Source organism: Nomascus leucogenys, chromosome 1a (genome assembly GCF_006542625.1).
Source record: "Nomascus leucogenys isolate Asia chromosome 1a, Asia_NLE_v1, whole genome shotgun sequence".
NCBI classification, from domain to species: domain Eukaryota; kingdom Metazoa; phylum Chordata; class Mammalia; order Primates; family Hylobatidae; genus Nomascus; species Nomascus leucogenys.
In genome coordinates, this window is record NC_044381.1 from 63,941,424 (window position 1) to 63,958,097 (window position 16,674).

General features: G+C 37.9%; 1 protein-coding gene across 4 annotated transcripts in view; it reads right to left on the reverse strand.

Moving 5' to 3' along the window:
- C1AH9orf135 (chromosome 1a C9orf135 homolog) overlaps positions 1–16,674 on the reverse strand; it is an 83,080-nt gene that overhangs the window by 19,012 nt on the left and 47,394 nt on the right. For 3 of the 4 annotated variants that reach the window (XM_003267394.4, XM_012500646.2, XM_012500647.2), the window contains one exon: positions 689–746. The exons of the other annotated variant lie outside the window; for it this stretch is intronic. In XM_003267394.4, coding sequence (XP_003267442.1) covers positions 689–746 — 58 coding nt within the window. The remainder of the gene's footprint in view (positions 1–688; positions 747–16,674) is intronic. 4 annotated transcript variants of the gene reach the window in all.

Consider the following 16,674-nt stretch of genomic DNA (forward strand, 5'->3'; position numbering starts at 1 on the left):
TAATAATAATTTGTATGCTTTTTTCTTTTATAATTTATTAACCGTTAGTGTTGATGTGAAGGAAAGCTATTGTCTTATTTATTCTAATTACTTCTCAGCTTAATATCTTGGTTCTCCTAAATAGATAATTATACTATTGGAAAATAAGATGTTTTCTCTTCTTTATCAATAGTTAAATATCTTATTTCTACCTCATGTCTACTGCCCTGGTAAGATTTCCAGAACAAGGCTAATCGGAAGCAGCCTTGTTTTGTTTCTGTTGCATAATTCGTAAAGTACAAATACATTCGAGTTATAAACTGGACATTCTTAAATTAACATACATATTTCCCAGAGCTATATTAAGCCACTTACTTTTATGTGTTGATGCAATACAAATGAATAGAAAGTGGGTTCTTATTCCAGATAAATTGAATTCAGGGAGGGGACAAGTAAATAAGATGAGGAAGAAAGTGTCTAATATATTTTAGATACTGCAATATTTTTCCCTGAAATCAATAAACATCCAAAAACAAATCATAACTATAAAACATTGTCATGATTCCAATAAACAGCTAATATCTCAAAGTAAATGTAAAATATCATAAACTTTAGTGATTTCTCCTTTCTTCCCAAGTTTGACTATACTAGGTGCAAATAATCACTTCAAGTACACAAATAGGTAGAAGACTACAGCTCTTGTACTCACATGTGGCTGATAATCATAAGGTGGAACATAATCTTCTGAGTACGTTGTCAACGCACACCTAAGAGGGATAAGTCAATGTTTGAGGAAAGAATGACTTCAAAAAAGAAAAATATTTTAAATTTTTATTGGTATATACTTTACATGAAATAAAAACATTTCAGGAAGGATTGGCCCTAATCAAAATTTAAAACTCCACAGCAGTCCCAGCCTCTGTATATAGTATTATCCACCACCAGCAGGGTACCCCCTACTTCAATTTCAGCAGTTTCCCTTATCCTTAGGGAATATGTTCCAAGACCCCTAAGTGGATGTCCGAAGCCTCCGATAGTACTGAATCCAATTGCTGTGAATTAGAACACATTTCTGTTCACGTTTTCTACTCACAAATGTAGTGCCTTTTTCATCTTAGCTAAAGACTTATCAAGCACTATGGCCTTCGCTATTGCAGTCTGAGGTACAACAGCAAAACTAGCACGAATTTTTCTTTTCTTCTTTATAATTGCAAGGATAAGATTCGTTCTTACCATAGGTCTTAGCAATCTCAGCATACGATTTTTTTTTCTCTCCTTAAGTTAAGAACTTTCATCTTTACGCACCTAAAGTGCTTAAAGGAAGCACTTGACAGCTTCTCTTTAGCATATCTGAATGCCTGCACCACCACTCTTGCACTCTAGAGCCATCATCAAGTAAAATAAAGGTTACTTGAAGACAAGCACTGCAATACCATGACAATCTAATAATGAAGAAGGCTACTAAGTGACTAACAGCCAGGGACAGTAGACAGTGTGGAGACACTGGACAAAGGGAGGATTCATGTCCTGAACTGGATGAAGTCAGATGGCACAAGATTTTGTGGCGCTACTCAGAGCCACCTGCAATTTAAAACTTACAAATTGTTCATTTCTGAAATTTTCTGTTTAATATTTTCGGACTGCAGTTGACCTCATGTAACTGAAACTGTGGAAAACAAAACTATGAATAAGGGGAGACTACTGTACTTCCAATTTAGCACCACTTACTACTCTCCTGTACTAATGACATTTGTGAAAACCCAGGCTCAAGTTCCTGAACTCAGGAGCTCTGCATTCCAAGGATTCTCTTTACCACCAACTTCCTGCCTCTATGAGCTTTTTGACCCACATTCTTTGCCAGGTGACCGCTGAAGAATAGTGGAGGACAGCCAGATAGACTGAGATTACATAACATCCCCAACCTCCACCCCATTAAACACACAGAAATGCTGGATGAAATACATTCACGCTCATCCCCCAAAGTCTACAGGTATAGCCAAGCCCAAAAGAGAAACCCTGAGGTGCTAGAACTGAAGAGGATAGTCATTACAATGGGAAACCATAAACTGATGTGGAGTTTGACCCACACATCTAGAGTAAGAGACTTGGCCTTAGATTCACAGGAGGCAGAGAGCGAAACTCCAACTATAGCCAAGAATCTGTAAAGGGTATACCTCCATATAAAAGAAACCAGAGAAACCTCAGCTACCAGTCCAGAGAAACTTGCAAGAAAGTTTCTCTCTGCTTGAGTTCACGGTGGGGGAAAAATTATTCTCTTATGATAAATTAAAACCCCACCTCCATTCCTGACCATATTATGGGACTGGATGGCCAAAGAAACTCCTCTGAGTATTGCATACTGAAAAACCAGGGTAAAAGGAAAGTTTAAGAAGTTTTAATGCATGGCTGAGCTGGTGAGAAGGTAACAGAACCCCAACAAGAATCTCAAAATAACAAGTCCAACTTAGACGGGCTATTGGATACCGGGGTGGTAACCACCAATTCTTGCCAGGCCCTCAGGGTGTGATTTCCTGAGTAGTGGCAGCAGTACCTGGGAATAGAAATGTGAATACTTGGGTCCCACCACAAAACAACTAAATTAGAAACTCTAGGGGTGGGACCCAGCAATACATATCTTAGCAAGCCCTTCAGGAGATTCTGATGTACACTAGAGTTTGAGTACTAATGATTAAAACAACAAAAATTAGAAATGTAACTTTCAAACAATCAAATAGGTTTTTTTTTAAGACAAATCTAATAGAAGTCAGGAAAGGAGAATAAAAGGAACAGGGGACATTATTTCTGCTCATAAAACAAATTAAAATCATAAAAATAAAATTAAATATCTTAGCAATTATAATAAAAATAAAGGGGTTAAACCTATCCATGAAAATATTTTCTCAGACTTAAATTAAACATCAAACTGTATTAAAAAAAAAAAAAACTCCTACTTGTCATGTTCGGTGACATGTGTCTATGGTCCCAGCTACTCAGGAGGCTGAGGCAGGAGGGTGAACTGAGCCCAGGAGTTCTGAGCTATAGTGCTGTATGCCTATGGGATGTCCACACTAAGTTCAACATTAGTATGGTGACCTCCCAGGAGCAGGACCACCAGATTGCCTAAGGAAGGGGAACCAGCCCAGGTCAGAAAGGGAGCAGGTCAAAAGTCCTATGCTGGCTGGCTCAGTAGCTTGCACCTGTACTCCTAGCTACTCAGGAAGCTGAGGAAAGAGATCTCTTAAGGCCAGGAGTTCGAGGCTGCCATGAGCTATAGCAGCACCAGCCCAGGTGACAGAGAGAGACCCTGTCTCTAAAACAAAAACAATTTTTAATAATCAACTACCTGCTTTTATACCTAAAATAAAATTCCTTTCAAAGAAGCTTGAAAGTAAAAGTATATAAAAATACATACCAATGCATGGAAATTAAAATATATACTTCTCAGTGACCAGTGGGTTAATGAAAAAATTAAGAAGGAAACTGAAAAATTTCTTAAAACAAATGACAATGAAAACACAACATACCAAAATTTAAGGGATACAGTGAAAGCAGTACCAAGAGGGAAATTTATAGCTATAAGTGCCTACATCAAAAAACAAGAAACACCTCAAATAAATAACCTAAATAACCTATTGATACATCTTAAAGAACTAGAAAAGCAAGAGCAAACCGAATCCAAAATTAGTAGAAGAAATGAAATAATAATCAGAGTAGAAATAAATGAATTTGAAATGAAGAAAACAATATAAAAGAATGATTTTTTTAAAATTTTTTTTAAAAAGATAAAATTGACAAACCTTTAGCCAGACTAAGAAAAAAAGAGATGAAAAAGGAAACATTACAACTGATAGGGCAGAAATTCAAAGAATCATTAGTGGCTACTACAGGAAACTATATGCCAATAAATTAGAAAATCTAGAAGAAATGGGCAAACTCCTAGACACATACAACCTACCAAGACTGAATCATGAGGAAATCCAAAACCCAAACAGGCTAGTTGGCAGAGCAGGAGCATCGCCATCTTGGACAAACACCACCATTTTAAAGTTCACTTTGATCAAAAACTGCCTAAATCCAAAGGGCATCAGCCTAATGGCTAAGGTCAGCATGATCATAAACCACAAATGACATCTCCAACCAGAAACATTCCAACCTTAAGACAAACCCCTTCCCAACCAGAGAGATGTCAGCCCCAAGATAACCTCCGCTCCAACCAGAGTCATTCCAACCCCACAATAAACTTCTCCCCAACACAGAAACATTCCAAGCCTATGATAAGTTCTCTAGCACTGAACCTTTAAATACTCTTAGTCTGTATGAGAGAATATTCCTGACAGAAATAGGCCAGAAGCCCCTCTCAGGTTTATTCTCCAAAGTAAACCTGTCTGACTGTTGAGACACTTTTTGTGTTTCTTTCCTCTTTCTTTAACTCTTACACCAATAACAAGTAAATGAGATCAAAGATAAAAAAATCTCCCAGTAAAGAAAAGCCCAGGACACGAGGGCTTCTCTGCTGATTTCTACCAAACATTTAAAGAACTGATACCAATCTTACTCAACTATTCTGAAATAGAGAGGCAGAAGAAATACTACCAAATTCATTCTAAGAGGCCAGTATTACCCTGATTCCAAAACCAGACAAAGACACATCAAAAAAAGGAAACTACAGGCCAGTATCTCTAATGAATATTGATGCAAAAATCCTCAGTAAAATACTAGCAAACCAAATTCAACAACATGTTAAAAAAATCATTCATCATGACCAAGTGGGATTTATCCCAGAGACACACGGGTGGTTCAACCTATGCAAATCTATCAGTGTGATACATTATATCAACAGAATGAAGGATAAAAATTATACAGTCATTTCAATTGATGCAGAGAAAGTATTTGATAAAAGTTGAACATCCCTTTATGATAAACATCCTCAAAAAACTGAGTATAGAAAGAACATACTTCAACATAATGAAAGCTATATATGACAGACCCACAGCTAGTGTCATACTGAATGGAGAAAAACTGAAAGCCTTTCCTCTAAAATCTGAAATACAACAAGGATGGCCACTTTCACCACTGTTATTCAACATAGTAAGGGAAATCTTAGCTAGAGAAATTAGACAAGAAAAAGAAATAAAGGGCATCCAAATTGGAAAGGAAGAAGTCAAATTATCCTTGTTTGCACATGACATGATCTTATATTTAGAAAATCCTAAAGACCACCAAAAAAACTATACTGATAAACAAATTCAGTAAATTTAGGACTGATAAACAAATTCACTAGAGTTGCAGGATACAAAATCAACGTACAAAAATCAGTGGCAGATCAGGCACCGTGGCTCATGCCCCCAGCATTTTAGGAGGCCAGGTGGGTGGATCACTTGAGGCCAGGAGTTCAAGACCAGCCTGGGCAACACGGTGAAACCTGGCTTCTACAAAAATACAAAAATTAGCCAGGTATGGTGGCACACACCTGTAATCCCAGCTATTCAGGTGGCTGAGGCAGAAGAATTGCTTGAACTTGGGAGGCAGAAGTTGCAGTGAGCCACAATCACACTACTGCACTCCAGCCTGGGCGACAGAGCAAGACTGTCTCAAAAAAAAAAAAAAAATCAATGACATTTCTGTATGTTAACAGTGAACAATCTGAAAAAGAAGTTAAAAAAAACCTAATCCCATTTACAATAGTCACAAATAAAATTAGATACCTAGGAATTAACCAAAGAAGTGAAAGATCTCTACAATGAAAACTATAAAATGGATGAGAGAAATTGAAGAGAACACCACAAAATGGAAAAATATTTTATGTTCATGGCTTGGAAAACTCAATATTGTTAAAATGTCCATATTATCCAGAGCAATCTACAGATTCAATGCAACCCCTATTCAAAATACCAATGACAACTTTTATGGAAATAGAAGAAACACTTCTAAAATTTATATGGAATAACAAAAGACACAGAATAGCCAAAGCTATCCTGAGCCAAAAGAACAAAACTGGAAGAGTCACATTATTTGACTTCAAATTATGCTACAAAACTATAGTAACCAAAACAGCATGGTACTGGCATAAAAACAGACACACAGACCAATGGAACAGAATACAGAACCCAGAAACAAATCCACACACCTACAGTGAATTCATTTTTGAGAAAGGTGCCAAGAACAGACACTGGAGAAAAGACAGTCTCTTCAAAAAACGGTGCTGGGGAAACTGGATTTCCATATGCAGAAAATGAAACTAGACCCCTATCTCTCACCATATACAGAAATCAAATCAAAATGATTAAAGACTTTAATCTATGACCTCAAACTATGAAACTACTACAAGAAAACATTGGGAAAAATCTCCAGGACATTGGTCTGGGCAAAGATTTCTTGAGCAATACTCCACAAGCACAGGCAACCAAAGCAAGAGTAGACAAACGGGATCACACCAAGTTAAAAAGCTTCTGCATGGCAAAGGATACAATCAACAAAGCAAAGGGATAACCCACAGAACTGGAGAAAATATTTACAAATTACCCATCTGACAAGGGATTAGTTACCAGAATATATAAAGAGCTCAAACAACTCTATGGAAAAAAAAATCTAATAATCCTATCAAAAAATGGGCCAATGATTTGAATAGACATTTCTCAAAAGAAGACATACAAGTGGCAAATAGGCATATGAAAAGGTGCTCAACATCATTGATCATTAGAGAAATGCAAATCAAAACTACAGTGAGATATCATCTCACGCCTGTTAAAATGGCTTATATCCACAAGACGGGCAATAACAAATGCTGGCGAGGATGTGGAGAAAAGGGAACCCTTATATACTGTTGTAAGAATGTCAATTAGGGCCAGGCGCGGTGGCTCACCCTTGTAATCCCAGCACTTTGGGAGGCTGAGGCGGGCGGATCACAAGGTCAGGATATCGAGACCACAGTGAAACCCCGTCTCTACTAAAAATACAAAAAATTAGCCAGGCGTGGTGGCGGGCGCCTGTAGTCCCAGCTACTCGGAGAGGCTGAGGCAGGAGAATGGCGTGAACCCAGGAGGCGGAGCTTGCAGTGAGCTGAGATTGCACCACTGCACTCCAGCCTGGGCGATAGAGCAAGACTCCGTCTCAAAAAAAAAAAAGAATGTCAATTAGTACAACCACTATGGAGAACAGTTTGGAGGTTCCCCAAAAAGCTAACAATTGAACTATCATATGATCCAGCAATCCCACTGCTGGGTATATATGCAAAACAAAGGAAATCAGTATATCAAAGAAATATCTGCACTCCCAAGTTTGTTGCAGCACTGTTCACAATAGCCAAGATTTGGAAGCAACCTAAGAATTCATCAACAGGTGAATAGATAGAGAAAATGTGGTACTTATAGACAATGAAGTACTATTCAGCCATTAAAAAGAATGAGATTCTGTCTTTTGCAACAACATTGATAGAACAGGAGATCACTGTTAAGTGAAATAAGCCAGGCACAAAAAAAACAAATATCACATGTTCTCACATATTTAAGGGATCTACAAACCAGAACAACTGAACTCATGGACATAGGGAGTAGAAGGATGGTTACCAGAGGATGGGAAGGATAGTAAGGGCAGGGAAAGGGTGGTGCAGTAGGGAGGTGGGATGGTGAATGGGTACAAAAATAATAGAGAGAATGAGTAAGACCTAGTAATTAATAGCACAACGTGGGGACTATAGTCAATAATAATTTAATCGTACATTTTAAAATAACTAAAAGGGTATAATTGGATTGTTTGTAACACAAAGGATAAACGCTTGAGAGGACGGATACCCAGTTTTTCATGATGTGATTATTATGCATTGCATGCCTGTACCAAAATATCTCGTGTATTCTATAAATACATACACCAACTATGTACCCACAAAAATTAAACATGAAATAATAAAAAATAAACCAAAACAAACAAAAATATATGAAAGTATATACAGTGCAATGTGAGAGACCAAAATAGATGCCCCTTTATCAACTAAGACAGAACCTAAGGTTAAAAAAGAAACAAAAAGTTACCTATGGGTTGGGGATTCAGGGATGGTTTGGCATGGCAAATTTCTAAATTCTCACTAAATATCCTAACAATAGGAGATATCAGGCCAATTGTCCTAATTCTGACTTACAATCCAAACCACTATGACTCTAATTGGATAAAGGACTGGCCTTACAAACTTTCTTCTCTGATAAGCAATTGCAGACCTTTAACCAGTTTCAGCCAGCTGATAGAGGCTGTGCATAAACTATCTTTGTGTCCTAAAGTTCACCCTTCGATAGAGCCAAATTCCACCTCATTTTAATGTTAAAACCCCGTCCCAAAGTGAACGTAGGATGTATGTCATATACGTATTTATCCATTACATATGCGCATAGCTCCCTCATAAATACATATAGCTTTTCCCCAGAACTTCCGGAATATGCATGATTCAGGCCTTGTGAGGCATAAAACCCAACCTGTGCTTCCCCTCATCCATGCTGGAGACTTTCTCTTCCCAGCTTCCAAACCAATATCTCCAATAAAGCTCTCCTTTCTAATATTTAGCCATCCTGGTGGTCTTTTGGTCAACAACAGCAAATATTAACCAAAGGAAATTGAATTCTTATAATAATATCCTATGTAAGAGACTTTGAGCAAAAATTACTAGTTACAAAGATCATTATCTACTGATTAAAAGACCAAATCACCAAGAAAGTATATAACAATCTTATGTCAATAAACCTAACAACATATAGAATATTGACACTGTTTGGATATTTGTCCCTGCCCAAATCTCATGTTGAATTGTTAATTTCCAATACTGGAGGTGAGGCCTGGTGGGAGGTGTTTGGGTCATGGAGGCAGATCCCTGATGGCCTGGTGCTGTCTTCATAATAGTGAGTGAGTTCTCGCACTATCTGGTCATATAAAAGTGTGTAGTTCCTGCCGCCCAACTCTCTTGCTTGCTCCTGCTTCTGTCATGTGATGTGCCTGCTCCCCCTTCACCTTCTGCCATGAGTAAAAGCTCCCTGAGGATGCCCTAAAAGCTGAGCAGATGCCAGCACAATGTTTCCTGTAAAGCCTGTAGAACTGTGAGCCAATTAAACCTCTTTTCTTTATAAATTACCCAGTCTCAGGGATTTCTTTATAGCAATGCAAGAACAGCCTAATACAAATATGTAAGGCAAAAATAGATCAGAATCACAGAAATAAAATGACAAAACCACATTTATGCAGGAAGGTTGTAACACACATTTCTCAACCTTTTGGTTTCTTAAATCCAAATCTCTACATACATCCTCCAAAACCATACAGGTCAACAGTAAATCAAATAAAACTACACAATTGCCCACAGGTAGAGCATAGTGAAGGATAGGAAATACCACAAACTTCAATTTACATGTAGGTAGAACAGACCAGAATCAGTAGAGCCAAATCAGAGCCCATGCTGAAACAGAATCAGGCAGGGATTATATGGAAGACAGGAGAGGTGGCAAGTCTCTAGCAAGGGTGGAACACAGAGGACAGCACCCACAGAAAGAGAACACCCTTTCCTGATGAGGAAATCGTGAGAACAGGTCTGAGACCAGAAGATCTGAAGCATGACTTTTCAAGGAAGTATCCAGGACCACAGTTATAGTCTTGGGAAGACACTGCTTCTGGGGAGGAGCGGGGCAACTAGAAGGTAAAGAAAAATAAGAAATAAAACACAAGAAAATAAGGATCCTAGAGCTATAAGATAGTATCATGATTATCAGTAAACATCACTCCCTCCTATGTTTTGCCACCCCTGAAACGTGTCATTAATTAAATAAGCCTCACTTCACTGTTAGAACTGAAGAGGGCACTCTAGAACTAAGATATTGAGCAAACTGCCCAAAGATTTCATTCCTCCTGGATAGAATTATCTATGATTGCTGCTAGTCCTGGAAAATCCATCATACTTTAAATGAACAGAACAAGGCAACATTACTATGAGAAGAACACAATAAATAAGAATAAAAACTAAGCTCATGAAAATTCTCCCCTGAAATATTCCCAGTCACAGAAGTCCTCCACTAGCATTTCTATTCAATAATGCACTAGAGAGCCTAGAAAATGCAGTAAAACAAGAAAAACCAGCAAAATCAGCATTAGCAAATAGCATAATTGGAATAAAGGAAACAAAATCGTCGTCTTCCGTGGATGACAAAGTTGTTTACATTTTAAAAAATACAAGAGAATATACAAATTATAACAATAGGCAAGTTTCAGCAAGGTTGTTGGATAAAAGATCAATATACAAAAATAGCATAGCCATACACCTGCAACAAGAAATTAGAAAGCATAATCAAAGTAGGAAAATCCCATTTATACTTGCAACAAAATATCTAAGTTTTCTATAAGAATACATAGAACAGAAGATATACAAGACATTTATGGGGAAAATACAAAATGTTGTTGAAAAACATAAAATAATTTATGTATGTGTGGAATGGTGGATATAATGATAGCAATTATTCCATCCAAAAAATTTAAAGCACTTCCAATCTAAACACCAATAAGGTGTTTTGTAGAACTTGACAAACAAATCCTAATAGTCATATGACTCTATGAAGTGCCAAAGAGAGTCAGTATAAAAATAGACCAATTGAGAAAATGTAAAGCCTAGAAGAAGAACTGCTTAAATATAGGAATTTGGTGTATGACGGAAATGTCCTTACAAGTCAGTGAAGAAAGAGTGAGTCACATGATGCTGGGCTAAACCTTTAGTCTTATAAAAATATTACATATATGCATATATAATTACATGTATATTACATATATATGTATGCATATATATATATGAAATTTCTAAAATTTTAGAATTTGACATTTCATATTTAGGTCTTGACTACATTGTAATTTAAAACTTCTGTTGATCAAAAGATACTATAAACAAAGTTTTCAGAAAAGTCATAGACTGGAAGAAGATATTTATTATAAATCTAACCAAAAGGCTGGGTGCAGTGGCTCACACCTGTAATCCCAGCACTTTGGGAGGCCAAGGCAGGTGGATCACTTGAGGTCAAGAGTTTGAGACCAGCCTGGCCAACATGGTGAAACCCCATCTCTACTAAAAATACAAATATTAGCCAGGCGTGGTGGCTGTAGTCCCAGCTACTTGGGAGGCTGAGGCAGGGGAATCACTTGAACCCAGGAGGTGGAGGTTGCAGTGAGCTAAAACCGCACCATTACACTCCAGCCTGAGAGACAGTGCAAGACTCCATCTCAAAAAAATAGTAAAATGAAATAAATCTAACCAAAAGAGGATCAATAAAATAAATCTAACCAAAAGAGGATTACTAACAGAATTAATTTTTTAAAACTCTTTTTTTTTCTTTTTAGACAAAATCTCACTCTGTCATCCCCAGGCTGGAGTGCGGTGGCACAATCATGGCTCACTGCAACCTCCGCCTCCCAGGTTCAAGCAATTCTCCTGCCTCAACCTTCCAAGTAGTTGGAACTACACGCACGCACCACCAGGCCCAAGTAATTTTTGTATTTTTAGTAGAGATGGGGTTTTGTCATGTTGGCCAGGCTGGTCTTGAACTCCTGGCCTCAAGAGATCCACCTGCCTTGGTCTCCCAAAGTGCCGGGATTACAGGTGTGAGCCACTGTGCCCAGCCTTTAAAACTCTTGCAAATCAAATTTAGTAATTAGTGAAATGCAAAGTAAAACAACAATGAAATGCCATGTAATATCTATTAGATTGATAAAAATTAAAAATCCCTATTTATGAGGATATGAAACAATAAATATGTTCAAACAAAACTAGTGGCAGTATCCTGCAAAATTGAAGGTGCATATGTCTTATTACCCAACAATTATGAATATAAAGAAAATTGTTTTAAAAAATGTTATTGTGAATTGATGATTTATAATTGTAATATTTATGGTGTATAAAGAAACTCTTACATATATATTCAAGGAGATGTGTATAGTGATAGTTACTGTGGCCTTATTTGTAATAGTGAAAATTTGGAAGCTAATGTCCTGCAAGAAAATGGATATATTGAATGGCCATATAAATCATGATAAACCATTTCTTTAAAAACATTGAAGCATGTATAGTAAAAATATTAACTTACATTATAACTGGGTAATGAGTAGATGGGTGTTTGAAGAGTATTTTAGATAATGAAAATATTCCATAATCTTAAAATATGTTTGTGTTAATAGATAACAGTGAACTTGCTTCCCCACCCTCTTCTCACTCAAAGTTATGACTCAAAAGATATGCTTATCAGGAACCCCAGTAGAACACTGGAGAGTTGCTTTGGATAGAACTATCCTGCAGGTCAGCATTTGGGTATCTCTCTACTCATGTAAAGCAGATAGAAACCTATCCCTCCTAATTGAGCCCTTCTCCCTCTCCTTATTATCACCTCCTAGCACAGAGTCTGATACAAAGTAGGCAATGAGAAGCATTCATTGAATATTTAAATCAATAAAAATAAAATTAGAATATAAAGATATATAGATTAACTACATTGAGTATGCAAAGTAAATACAGGTGAAAGATTAAAACATTCAGTTATCTTTCTAAAAAGGCATTGTGGAACAAAATGGAAACTTTTATAATATTGAATGACGACTTTCAGCCAATTACTCACCAACTCTTTGTGACTGCCTTCTCCTTCCCTCACCCCCTTAAAAAAAAATCCAAAATACAGGGCAACAATCAATCTTTAAGTGATAGAGAGTACATTATGTGCTCCCCAAACTGGAAATAAGGTGGTCTTTTGAGAATAAAAATATGGGAAATCAACATGGATCTTCCTCTAGATATTAGCTGTAGCAAAAAGAACAAGTCCATTAAGAGAAATGCCCTTCAGAGAAACTCCAGGAAGCAAGAGGTCAGAAAGACAAGGGAGGCATTATTTCTAGGCATTGTCTTGGGGAAGAGGTATCCTGGTTTACAAACAGATCCCCCTGGTTCTGGAAGCAGAGCTGGACTACATCAATGTCAATTCACCAACCTGGACTTACTGACAGCCAACAGTGACTTTAAGTCATTATCTGGAACCAGCAAGAACAAGCCTGCACCAGGTGGCTCTGCTTTACAGTTCCCATCCCTACTCGTGGCTCTTAGGTCCAAATACCAGTCTGATCAGGGCCCTCTTTGGGATTTCCTTTTCTTAATAGAAACCAATGGAAACGGGCCACTCACTCTCCCGTGACAGTAACTGAGGGATGTAACATCCTCCAGCTGGTGGAAGAAGTTGGTCCTCAGAGGGAGGGAATGAAGCCAACAGGAAGAGAATCCCAAGTTTTTTCTAGTCCTGAGTCCAGTCATCTCTGAAGCCAGGCTCTTCCAAGGACTTTCCCAAAGTTCCATGAGGCACTCCAGTGCTCTTTTAATAAACTGTCCTTTTTGCCCAAGAAAATTTTAATTGTGTTTTTGTTCCTTACAACCGAAAAAATCCTATTACAATCAGGCCACCAAAGTCTAAGGCCATTCATCATTGTAATCATGTAACCAACTCCCCTTGCTCTGATTCCAAAGAGTGAACAACATTCTGATTATTGTTTGGCTTCCCGTATGGTTTTTCAGAGAGAGAGAATGCCTTTTGTTAGGCTGACATGTGCGTCTGGTGTGCTTGAAATTTTTATTTCTCATTATAAATTAACTAATTAGAATTCTGGTGTTTATCGTGAATTTAATGAGCACGAATTGATCTCCATGCATCCGTTAAATTCTGAAGTACTGATAAAAACAGGCTTTCTGGAAATGTAAAACTGAAGACCAGAAACCAGTAAATTCACGAGGATATGCCACACTGTAACGATGCCAGGAAGTTAGGTGGCTGGCTTTCACCCTGCACCACCCACAATTTGCTACACGTGCCCTCTTTTGTCTTTAACAGTTGTAGTTATTATATACTTTATAAGGCAGAGTACAATGAAAGGTGTTTTGTAAAATAAGAAAGGAAAAGGTGTCTGATATTGGAGTTATCATAAAATTCATGGTATGAGTTGAAATGTCTACAGCTGCCCTAGCACCAGTGGTAACATATGCGACTGGATGACAAGATGATGTACCCAAGCCCACAGAATCACAGCTTCTTAGGCTCAAAGGAACCTTAAAGACCAACTGTTTCTTTTCTGTTTTGTCTAGATGGGGGGCAGATATTTTATCACACAGCTTCCTGGCAGCCAGAACAAGGGCATGTGACATGTATTCACCAAATCAGATGGGTCATCTAGGAGTCTGAATGTGAGTATGTGACTTAAAGAATCAGGGAATTAATTTGGAGTTAATCTTGTCACTGGCAGCAGTAGAAGCAGTATTCATTACTTAAGATAAACATAGCCACAGCGGGTCACGGAGTCTACCTGACCCTGTGTTGAGGTGACGGGGTGCGTTGTGCAGGTGAGGCCGCAACTTACAACCACTCTGGAAAACTCTGTCTCATTCTTAACAGCAACCATCATTCACAAAAAAAAAAAAAAAAAAAAAAAACTTAAATTGAGCTGATACAGACATCCCTGTCATTTCCTCCTACTTCTACCTGCTGAATTAGCCACAGAACAAATCCACAGCTGCTGAATGCCAGGCCTATTTTTTTATTTTATTTATTAAAATAAATAAAATAAAATAAAATATAAAATAAATATATATAATATAAAATAAAAATATAAAATATAATATAAAATAAAATAAAAGACAGGATCTCACTCCATCACCCTAGCTGGAGTGCAGTGACAATATGGAGAGAAGAGTGACTTTATTTTAAATGCCAATCCGCCATGTAACTTCTAACTAACCCCAAGTTCAAGAATGCCTCCCAAATGTCTGACTGATGTATTACTCTTTATGTAGGAAGACCTACTCATTTTAAGTTTCCTCCAAAACGACCCTTGTTGTTCTGGAAATCATAGGCTTTGACACCCATAGCCACCTACACATTCCTTCCAGAGCAGGGATACTTTCCCCAAGATTTAAGCCCTGGGTCTGGGGATTTGTGATGTGGAGATCTACCTGTATTGTGGCCTCCCAAGACCATTCTTCTGTAAGTCTCCCTGCTTTTAAGTTCCCCTTAAACTACCCAAAACCTATGACCTGGATTTGTCTGCCTCTTTATTTGGTTTCTTATTTCTTCAGCATTTGGGGGGTCACTTTGTATACACAGCCCTTTCACAGAGCAGGTGATTCAAGCTCACTGCAGACTTGAACTTCTAGGCTCAATTGATCCTCCCACCTCAACCTCTCAACATGCTGAGACCACAGGTATGAGCCACTGTGCCTAGCCCCCAGGCCTATTTTTTAGAGATCAACCTCTAAGAAGCTAGTGGGTAAGAGGTGGAGAGGAAAGATGAAATGGAGGACAATTTGAATCTGATTTTAATCCTGATCCAAGCCCAGCACTTGCTAAGATCCCTAGCAGTTTTGCAAGATGTTCTCCCCTCCCATCAAGAACACGGAACTATGACCCAAAGCTTCCAGTTTCTGCTTTGCAACTAAGCAGTCATGGAGCCTTGAGAAAGTCACTTAACCACTCTGCATTTAAACTCCTCCCATTAGTATCAGCCTCATAAATATTTATAGAATAAATGGATTAATTACTTAATGAGAAATTGAATTCTTTGGTTATTTTTGTGTTTTGATTTTCTCCTCTATACACTTAATACTCACCCAAATGACCTTGCATGATTGTTAAGCAGAATGGAATAATGGATAATGTGTGTGAAAGTACTCTGAAAGATATGGAGCACTATACACATTTAAGCATCAAAGATGATGCAATGTAGTATTTAGGTTGGTGCAAAAGTAATTGCAGATTTTCCCATTAAAAGTTAATGACACAGGCTCTGCAGTCAGACAGACCAGATAGGAGTTTAAAGCCCAGCTCTAGTGCTTACTGGATAAAAAACTTTTGGAAAGTTACTTTACCCCTCTGAGCCCTTTGTAATGAGGATTGTTGCAGTATCTATCTTAAAGAATGAGCATTAAATAAAATATGGCATGTAAAACCCTTAACTCAGTGCCAGACACATAGTAAATGCTCATTAAGGTAGAAGAGAAAACTGTACTGTAATGACATTAAACAGTGAGAGGGGTTGGTTATCTTTGCATTTTAAATAAATTATTCAAGCTGCAGGTTGGAGAATGAAGTGAAAGGGAAAGATGAGGCAGAAGAGCCAGCTAGGATACCTATATCAGCAGTTGGGATTGGATCAGTAATCTCTCTTGTGCTCCAGTCTCAAATATCCACATGCTATCTGATGTTTGCTCTTCCTCCTGACTTCACTGCCTCAGTGAATGGCCCCATCACCCTCCAGTTGCCTAATCCAGAAGCCTAGGAATCAATCTCAAGTCTGCTTTACTCCTATAATTATTCAATCTTCAAGTAGATGTCAATGCCTCTTCTTTTTTTTTTTTACTAGATCTAAAATCTGCACCCTTCTCCCCCTCCACACCACCATCGCTTAAGGTCAGGCCCTTATTACGTCTTGCCTTGATACGTTCAAGATGGCAATCTCAGTTGCCTACCAATCTGTTCTCTGTTTTCTAAACACAAATCTGATTATTCCTATCCTATGCTCAAAAACCTTTCATACCACCTACATGATAAAGTCCAAACTCAACATGGCTTTCAGGCCCTGCTTTCTTAGCCCCAATACTTCTCTCCAACTTTAGCTGTCATCACTGCAAATTCTTGCTCTATGAACCATGCATGCCTCCCA